Genomic DNA, 10,258 nt, shown 5'->3' with positions numbered 1-10,258 from the left:
GATCTCTCTGTTTCACTCTTTCTGATGTCTGTGCTGGTCAAGAGGAGAGAAAAATCACTCTGGAAAGGTGATGTGTAAGTTCAGTGTGAAGAGAATGAAGCTAATTAACTTCTTCTAGGGTACAAGTTGCTCAGAAAAGCATCAAGAATAAATTTTGATTTCCTCTTGGTTTCCTTTCCATTTTTGGTTCAATTGATGTAATTGTACACCAGCTTTGCAAATTCCATTATTTTCCCTTTTTTACCCCTATAATTCTAGAAATTGTTGATATAGAAGTTGTAATTTTTTATTAAGAATAGTATGACCACATTACCATGTGATATCAATGATGCCATGATGTCTCAGCCTCTCAAATTTGGATTTCACTTGTTGTGCAAATAATTTTGTTAGTTGGTGGCTTTAAATTAGGAATTTAACGAAACCATTTTCAGCGATTGATTTGTCTGATCCAAGCTTCTAAATAGCGTTTATAGCGGTATAGCGGGGAGGAAAAAAAAAAAAAGCTTTAGCGAATAGCGGAGCTATAGCGAAAGCTATTATAAATAGCGTTTTTTTATTTCAAAAATTATATTTTATATTTCTACTAATAGTAAAAATGTCTCGTCAAGAAAAAAAAATTATCAAATTAATTAAGAAGTTCTAATATTCATATTAAACTAATACAAAGTTCAAATTGACATTCAAAATATCCCTAATTCAAAAACTATCGATATATTTTATATTCAAAATATACCACTACCATATATTAATGCATGATACAAAATTTAATTGATATAGCGGTATAGCCCGCACATGTTCCATTGTATTGATATAGCTTAATAAAGTAAAAAAAAAAAACCAATCTAGATATTAAGGCTCATTAAAATTGCAAAATCATGTTTTCAGAAAAAAAAAAAATTGCAAAATCATAACCCATGTAGCATAGCGGACCGCTATTGCCGCTACGTGCTATAGCGGACTGCTATTACCGCTATAGCAGTCGTAGCTTGATTAGCGCAGTTTTAGCCCGTAGCTTAGCTTTCTGGGTCCAAAACCGCTATAGCTAGCTATTTAGAAGCTTGGTCTGATCAGATTAACTAATTTGTTGTTTTTGCATGGCGCTGAAGCTTTAAAAAAAAAAAAATCAAGGCATCTCATTTTATTCTGTGGTGCTTCTTGTCTTATCTCCCTTATTTGGAATCCTGATGTTCTGTAGTGAAATTAGACACCATAATTTTGTGTCAAAAAAAATGTTGTAAAGGTTTATGTTGAATTCATCTCATGGTTCATTGATAATAATAACCAAAAAGCAAGAATGTAGTTTTTAAGCATAGAGTCATTGTTTTGTTATGAAGTAAATCATAACTCTCTCTCACAGAATGCTCATGGAGATATCATAAAGTTGTACGATTCAGGTGAGACACAACAGGTAATGAAACTTTGTGATCTGGTAGACTCAAATTTGCACAACTGGGATGTGGGAGCCTTGGCGCATCTGTTTGGGTATCAGAATGCTATCTGTATCATGTCAACAGTCAGACCCCCTGATGAAAATGCGGGGGAAGACAGACTGATCTGCAGTTCTGCACCACATCAAGTAGTGGTTGGTTCTCAGTTAGTAAAATGTATGCCCATCTGAGAGAAATCTCGATCAGGGAAGAAAGTCAGAGGGGACCTCCTGAGGCAATTGCAAAGGATCTGTGCAATATCATCTGGAAGAAAGGATGCGTACCAGCACGGCTGCGCCTCTTTCTGTGGAAGCTAGCGTATAATGCCCTGCCTCTTTCTGTGCATCTCATACATCAAGGGGGGGGGGGGGGGGGGGGGGGGGGGGGCAAGGTGCTGGACCTGTGGTGAAGGACTGGAAGACACTAAACATCTAATCTTCCATTGCCCTTTTGCCCGAGCATTCTGGTATGCGAGCCAATTTCCGCTGAGATCGGACTGCCTAACAAGTATGTTCCTAGAAAATCTCTGTTTCATTTCCTCGGCCATACCTGATGAGGAATGAATGGGGGCGGTTTTAGTAATGTGGGGGATATGGCACTCCAGGAACAATAATGCCTACGGAGGTTCAGTCGCTACGACTAAAGGATACATCAAATACAAAAAGAGCATCCAGCTGGAAGCACTGGTAGCGCAGCCAAACAAGGGGCAGTACCGGGACAGTCGGAGGAACAGTCCTAACATAAACCCTGTGGTGGAGGAGTTCAACTGCCATGTGGATGGATCCTGGCAGGATAACTGGAATGGGGGACTCGGGTTCATCTTTAAAAAGGTGGACATGTTGCTGGCATACAAATCTGCAAGAGCAATAGTTTGCTGCCTGGAACAAGCTGAGGCAAGGGCACTTAAGGAAGCGTTAATCTATGCCTGGGAAAATGGTATTGCAAATTGCGCCTTTTTCACAGACAGTGAGACACTGGCAAAAGCTTGTAATGTCACACAACCCCCTCTGGACTATGACTGGCGGGTCTTCTCAGAGGTGGCTGAAATTTGGAAGTTCTTCAGAGGAAATAGCTACTACACATGCCAACACATCTCAAGGCCACAGAACGACAGTGCAGACCGATGGGCAAAACTGGGCGGATTTACTTATTTTTGTTTCTCTTTTTAGATAGACCCCTTTATCTCGTTTTGCTGATATCTCTCTCGTGGTAAAATTGTAAGCCTACGGGCGTGATGTAAGCAAAAAAAAAAAATTGTACGATTCCAATGCTAATGTTCAGGAAGAACTTAAGTATCAAATCAAGTGGAACTCACAATCTGAAGCTATCTAACATGGACCACTGTTTTTATTTTTAATGCAGTGGACCGGAAACAAAAGGTATTCAGATATGCTATAAACAGATAAGGATGTAAAATAGTTGCTTCATGGCAAGTGAAGTTCAAGGTCAAGCTTGTATAAAGTAAACATTGAAATACAAAACAAGGCACGCGCGTGCCTTAGATTTGCAGTGGTGTTGGTTCTATTCATTTGCAGCCTGAAAGACGATAGTTAACGACTCTTTATTTTTTAATAAATAAATATACAATAGTTAATATCAACATACATAGTATATTATTATTATGATGCTGTAATGAAAACATACATATAATAAGAATACATATAATAAGAGAATAAAAAAATTATACAAAATCACATTTTAATAAAAAAAAATAGACTAAATAATAAATAACTTTTTTTAGATGACATTTTTTTTAATCTTTTTTGACATATTTTTATAAGAAAAATTCTGTACATGATGACATATTAAATGATAAATAACATTCCTTAAATATTATTAAAAAAAATAGAAAGAAATGAAGACATGACTGATTAATTATCAATCAATTCAAAAGTATTTTAAATAACATTTAAAAAAAATAAAAAATAATTAGGACTATTTAGAAAGACAATTCAATTTGCATGTGTAGAATATGACAGATATGTGTCTAAAAAAATTTAGACTTCTACACATAAAAATACGTAAAAGGATGCATAGAATTATATTTATTTGATCAAAGAGTTGATATTTAATTCGAAATTTTATCTTTTAATCAAAGTTGTTGACGGATCAAGATATCTACATGTTTAATATAGGAATGGAGATAAGAATATTTTCCTAAACTATTATTAATTTAGTTTCCAACAGCCCAAATTATTACCCTGGCTGCTATAGCGAGCTCGTTGGGAACTCAACGATACAGAGAGAATCCTCGAGTTAGATCCCAAGTGGAGGAAAGAGATAGGGAGGTGCAAACTGCGATTAAAATCTGAGATTTATTAACTTAAAAGGGAATCTTTTGAGTTAAATACAGAGGATACATTACGCATTCTCTGCGAAGAGTGCTAGACGCGAAGTGAGGAGCGTGAGAGAGAGGACGTGAGTGACGGCAGAGTAGACCAGATGTCCAGATTCTTTTCGTTGCTGACGGGAAATTAACGGAAGCGCTCCGTTTGAATGAGATGAGATCATGATCTTAATGAAAGATCGAACGGTCTAGATACCATTGGAACGCCCCCGCTCCCTGGCTTAAATTTGGAAACCTTCTTAATTAAGAACGGTCTAGAACTGGCTTAAATTTGGAAACCTTCTTAATTAGATTCAACCGCCTAAGCTTAGCTTATAAAAAAGCCCCCACCTATAAAAACACCACGGGGCACGGACGTATCATTCATTCTCTTTCTCGCACGCACAAAAATTGCAATCTACGGCATCGCTTCCTCTTTTTTTCTTGATTTTTCATTTTTGGAACTGCACTTTCTTTTCTTCCATACATTCTCCTTTTCTATTCAATATTGTTGGTTTTGCTTGTTTGAATTATATCATACTGTTAGTTATTTAATTATGGACGTAGCTTTCTCAGGTTTATCAAATTCATCTGAAAGGAGCACCGGACCTGTGATCAACCGCCCTGTGTCAGATGCTACAAACCGTGTGCACCCCTATCGTCGCCCACCATTGGCTTCTTCACGCCCCTCATCACGCAGCTACGTAAGATCTTAATAATCAAAATTATATTTCATCAAATTTTGTTATTTTTTTATGAAGAATACATGTTTAGGCCATTTTGTTGGATCAAGAATTAACTTGTGGAGTGAACCCTTGATTCGTAATTGTTTTTCTGTAGTATGTTCAATTGGTGGCTCCAATTAGGAAGTTGTTTTGTTAATTATGCCCCACTAACAGAAATAAATGGAAAGTACTAAGAATAACCAAAAGTTTCTCTTTTTTCAACTTTTCATCCAGAAAGTAATTTTTCATGACACTTCTATTAACTATTCATTATGCATTCTTCGTTTTCTCTCCTGTAATTTCTCATATTAATATAACTTCATGGTTATGGAGATAATTTTCTGTATTCTATCTTGTAAATAAAAAGCCCGACAGATTCATCCCAAACAGGAGTGCGATGAATATGACTCTAGCACAGGGTCTCCTGACAATACCTAGAAAAGATGAGAGAAAATCTGAAATAGTATCTCCTTCTAAGGAAGCATACAGAAAGCTTCTTGCTGACACCATGCTACAAGGAAGAAGTCGCATTTTATCTTTTAGCAACCAACCTCCTGCTCCCATTCAATCTTTTCCAAATGACCCTTATTCGACTCAAGTCCAGCCGATAAGAAAGCTCAGGCGCATTCCTCAGGTACTTATTATCTATCTTGCATATGTTACTAGATCTAAACATCTCAAATTACCATTATTTCTGATTGGAAATAGGCATGGTATATATAGGGAGGGTACCAACCCCCTTGCCAGATTTTGATACTATCATGGACAGGTTTAGGCAAGTACAATAACTGGTGCATGGGAGTAGCTGGTACTGGTACACGGTATTTTAATTCGGTACCATACCATATGGGGGTATGGTATGGTATGACAACACTTGGTTTGCTACTTATAACTGAATATTGTGTCGGTCTGGTACGGTAACCGAATATTGTGTAGGTCTGCTACAGTATGGAAACACTTGATTTAATACTTAACCGAACATCATGGTAAACTACCAATTGATTTAACCATCTTTTTCTTTTTTTGTATATATTTCATTCAACCAGTCAGGTTTGTTTTACCTTTTGACTGATTACCTCATTTTTCTGAATAATGACATTCGTACTTTGTCTTTCTTTGTATATTCATTTCCCTTCTTGAATCCCTCAGAAACCAGAGGACACACGTGCTTTGCCCTATATGATAGGCGACAACCGGCTTAACTTGCTTGATTGGGGGAGTAATAATGTGCTTGCAATCGCACATGGCAATACTGTCTACTTGCGAAATCCTACAAATGGGTCTGTATCTGAACTAGTGACAGTTCCGGTATATTCCGGACCGGTAACCAGTGTCAGCTGGGACCCTGATTGCCGTCGCATTGCCATTGGTCTCAGCAATTCTCATGTACTCCTGTATGATCCTACCACCAATAACAAGGTATGTTTACTTTTAATTGATTTCAAGTTATAACATCTTTTCCTTTTTCTTTTTTGAAAAACTGATAGAGGCTATCAACTATTACAACTTTCCTAAAAAAGGAATTACAAAACCACCCTGTGCTATCCCTAATACTTCAGCAGTACTGCATCCATAGCTGCCCCTCTTGTACCGCCTTGTCAGCCGCCCATCCGGGGTCATTTAACTTTCCTTCAAATATGCTTCTGTTTCTTTCTTTCCATAAAATCCAGCACGATGCCAAGAAATAAATGTCCCATTTCTGTTTGGACACTCTTCCTCTGCAGCTTTTCCAGGATCTGTCAAAAGTTAGGGGAATTGTGTCGCCTTCACATAAAATTCTATATCCCAGTAGCATTGCTATCATGTGCCAGTATTCAGCCACGTAAGAACATCGAACAAATAAGTGTAGGTCAGTTTCATATGTACATTCTGTACATGTTGCACACTTTAGATCGCAAGCTAAGCCTCTGTGATGCATCAGATCGTGTGTTAGCAACTTCCCTTTTAGCCACAGATAAGAAAACATTCTTACTGTTGGTGGTAGTTTTAGCCTCCAAATGTATTTGTACTGCCAATCTGTTTTGCCCATAGTTATGATCACTTCATACAGAGATTTAACCGAGTAGCATCCATTAGATGTCCAAAGCCAAATTATCTGATCTGTATGCTCTGTAAGGACAATGCCTCTTGTGAACTCTGCCAAAGACACAGTCGCATCCCTTAGTGACAGTGAACGGTTTTTTATGCAATTCACTGTCTCCATTTGTACTGTTGGATACCGCCATGTGTCATACCAGTATGATATACTGGTTCCCCTCCCAATGTTCCATCTGGTGCTCCATAGGAAAATTGCCTTCAAATTACCCAGATGCTTCCAAACGGGCCCCTGAACTGCAGCTGTTGTACAGTAAAGCATGATTACCGTATTTGCCCAGAGGGAGTCAGTAATTTTGTATAGTCGCCACCACCACCTCATGAGAAGTGTTTGATTCCTCAACAGAAGATTGGCTGCTCCATTCCACTGTTCTGTTTAGGAGTACAAACAGTAAGCCAGTTTATAAGTGAGATTCCTCTTCGTGAATCTGGTTTTCCCCACAAAAAGTCCCTTCTAATCTGATCAAGCCTCTTAATCACCCATTTCGGAAAAAGAAAAGAGGCCATGAAATAAATTGGAATGGAGCTTAACACCGAGTTCATCAATTCAAGACGACCTCCTCTTGATAATAGTTTGCTCTTCCATCCCTCAAGCCTGAACTCCACCTTTTCAATCAAAGGCAAAAAAAGGGCCCAAAGCAGTTTTTTAACAGTAAGAGGTAATCCAAGATAATTAACTGGAAAATTGGATTAAGTGCACCCCATAACTGCAGAAATCATTGGAACCCTTTGCGGCCTTACATTAATGGGAATCCATGTGCTCTTTTCATAATTAATTGATAGGCCTGAGGCTGCTGTGAATAGTCTCAAGACAATTTTCAGCGATGCAACCATCGAACAATCTGTGGCTGCAATAAGGACTGTGTCATTGGCATATTGATATGCAAAAACCCTCTTATTCAACCTGATTGATATCCAGGACAGTAGATTCTCATTCAACCTCTGAATCATTTGTAGCACATCAACAGCAATGTTAAATAACATGGGGAATAACGGGTCACCCTGCCTCAATCCCTTTTTGTGAGCAAATAATTCTGAAACTGCCCCATTTAAAACAATCCTTGAAGAAGAGCTTTTCAGCAAGTGATCAATCCAATTAATCCACCTGTTAATAACATCTTTTTCTAGGATGTTCATCCCTGATATCTTGACATGACTCATTGATTTACACTGGAAATCCTAATCATTCTAAATTTATCATTCAACAGATAAGTTGTTTTCACGGGATCCACGATGGCTTCGTGGGATCTCTCGCATGGAACAACTATATCCTCACAAGTGGTGATGGAGATGGTACTGTCATCAACCACGATGTGAGGGTCCGATCTCACATTGTCAGCGCTTACTATGACCATCTAGATGCAGTATGTGGTCTCAAATGGTCTCCATCAGGAAATTACCTTGCAAGCGGAGGCAATGACAATTTTCTTTATATATATGATGCCTCTAGATCCACACCTCTCCACCGATTTAACAACCACACTGACACGGTAAGGGCACTCGGTTGGTGTCCATTTCAAAACGACCTACTAGCCTCAGGTGGGGGTGAAACCGACCATTGCATTAAATTTTGGGATGTAAGTGCTGGTACTTGCCTGAACTCGGTGAATACGGGATCGGAGGTGTGCAGTTTGTTGTGGAACAACAATGAGAAAGAACTGTTGACTTCACACGGGCTTCCGAAGAACCAACTGGCACTATGGAAATACCCCTCTATGGTTCAGATGGCCGAGATTACTGATCACACAGCCCCTGTACTATATATGACTCAGGTAAGTATATGTAAAACATGAAACTTACAAATGGGTCCCTGTACATTTTGATTTATTTGTAACTTACATTCTTTTTTATTTTTCTTTTTGAAATTTCTAGAGCCCAGATGGATGCACAGTGGCATCTGCATCCGAAGATGAGACTTTAAAACTGTGGAATATTTTTGAAAAATCAAGTAAAAGTCGATGTACACCTAGGACTTCACATGCTGTGGGGCCATGTAACATGTACAGCCACATACGATGATAAATAAGGTAATTCGATTTCTTTCTGCTTCTGTGATTTCCACGGTAAGGCAAAGAAGCATCAGGTTTTCATCATGTCATGTTAGGTAAATTTTGGTTTCTATTCAATTTGTTGGTTAATACCAAACTGGTACGGTTGTACCTGTCATATTGGATGGTGCAGGACTGAAATTTTACAACTAAATTAAATGTGTATTCAAAATTGTTGGTAAAGTGTCTGACTTAAAAATAGGAGCTTCTACCATATCACGATATAGTCACTTAGCTTGTTGGTACCATGGTTTTGGAAATCTATCGGCAGCTCCGATCGGAAGGGTAGATTTGATTGCATTGATGATCCATTGAGATATGGGGGAATGGTGTGATGTCCGCCATGTTGGTGGGGCTTGATTGTCAGCTACGTCGGCTACAAACTATTTTGAGCGGGGCCGAATTTTTTTTGTTGGACTAGCTGTTATTTATTTTTTTTGTTCAATTAATGAAAGATATATATTTGCTTTTGTAAAAATGTAAGGGTTAATCATCTGCTACTAAGGAAATATTTGTATTGTGTTTTGAAGGCGTAGATAGAAATGTACTGTATCTCTCTTTTCTTTTATTTAGTTTAATATATTTTACATTTGATACTTCTTTTTTCTATTATGTCTACAGCTATTTATGAATTAATTCTGGAAAATATCATATATTGCAGGATCTAACAAGAAACAATTTACATAATAATAAAAAATCTGCTTTTGATATATATTGTACAAATAAAGTATTTTATTGAATAATGAACATTAGAAAATTATACTTAATATCTTTTGGCACTTTTTAGTTTTCTTCATTGTATTCGCATTGATGTGACCTAATTTGTGCAATATTGTTTCTAGTACTAAAAAGTATGTGCTTGACAATACTTTATTTACGATCTAGCTTTAAATAAATGCATTTCATGAAAGGGTAGTTAGAAATTTTTTCTGAAGTATATGTTTTTTTTCTATTTGTCTTTGAAATTTACAACTCTATTTGATCCTTTTATTTTTGTATGCTTGTATTGTATTTAACTGTTATCTTATACGAATGAAATTTTGTGTCTTAATGTAAATCTTAATAAGCCCTTTTATATATTTTAGAACAAAAGCAAACAATTTAGGAAAAATAATCCAAGTTCTCAGTATGACTCGGCTGATTCTTACTGAGTCGTATGATTATAGTTATCTTAATTATGACCGATTATTGAGAGAGAAAATTAATTTTTAAAATAAAATTTCAATCATAAATTAATTCTAGTGATTTTATGTTCGAATATTATCAACTTTATTTTTCTAATAATATATCTATTCGCATTTGCAAAAAGCTTAGTTCTCAATATATACGCCCTAATATATATCTGAAAAAAACCTTGCGCTATATTTATCAGACTCGTCCGATTGCTAGGAATGTGATGCTTCATTGCTCATAGACTCGTCAACGGGAAGCAACACAGCCACTGAGAGGGATGCCGCTGAGGTGGATATGAGGTGATTTATGAGATGGTGGAGCAGGCTTGCCCCAGAGTAGTTTCCTGTGCTGACATTGTTGCCTTGGCTGCAAGAGACCTTAGAACATCCGATATGTATTAACTTCACAAGTACGTAATATAAATAGTAATCGTGTAAAAGCAATCCTACAATTCACTCACAAGTT

At 37.2% G+C, this 10,258-nt stretch overlaps 1 protein-coding gene across 1 annotated transcript; it reads left to right on the top strand.

Moving 5' to 3' along the window:
• Positions 1–4,381: 4,381 nt before the first annotated feature.
• On the top strand, positions 4,382–9,176 carry LOC144563282 (cell division cycle 20.2, cofactor of APC complex-like). The gene is made up of 5 exons (XM_078312732.1): positions 4,382–4,457; positions 4,846–5,112; positions 5,628–5,897; positions 7,781–8,344; positions 8,445–9,176. Exons 2-5 carry the CDS (start codon positions 4,876–4,878, stop codon positions 8,589–8,591), a joined length of 1,218 nt encoding a protein of 405 aa, XP_078168858.1. The 5' UTR covers positions 4,382–4,457; positions 4,846–4,875; the 3' UTR covers positions 8,592–9,176.
• Positions 9,177–10,258: the final 1,082 nt, after the last annotated feature.

This window comes from Carex rostrata, chromosome 12, assembly GCF_964058835.1.
Source record: "Carex rostrata chromosome 12, lpCarRost1.2, whole genome shotgun sequence".
In the NCBI taxonomy this organism is placed as follows: domain Eukaryota; kingdom Viridiplantae; phylum Streptophyta; class Magnoliopsida; order Poales; family Cyperaceae; genus Carex; species Carex rostrata.
Note: the sequence above shows the minus strand (reverse complement) of the source record. Positions and strands in the feature narration are given on the sequence as shown.

Excerpts from the sequence above, each read along its gene's own strand:
- LOC144563282 (XM_078312732.1), top strand. The coding sequence starts at position 4,876 with ATGAATATGACTCTAGCACAGGGTCTCCTGACAATACCTAGAAAAGAT. Across the intron at positions 5,113-5,627 it reads AGCTCAGGCGCATTCCTCAG|AAACCAGAGGACACACGTGC; the intron begins GTACTTATTATC and ends TGAATCCCTCAG. Across the intron at positions 5,898-7,780 it reads ATCCTACCACCAATAACAAG|ATAAGTTGTTTTCACGGGAT; the intron begins GTATGTTTACTT and ends ATCATTCAACAG.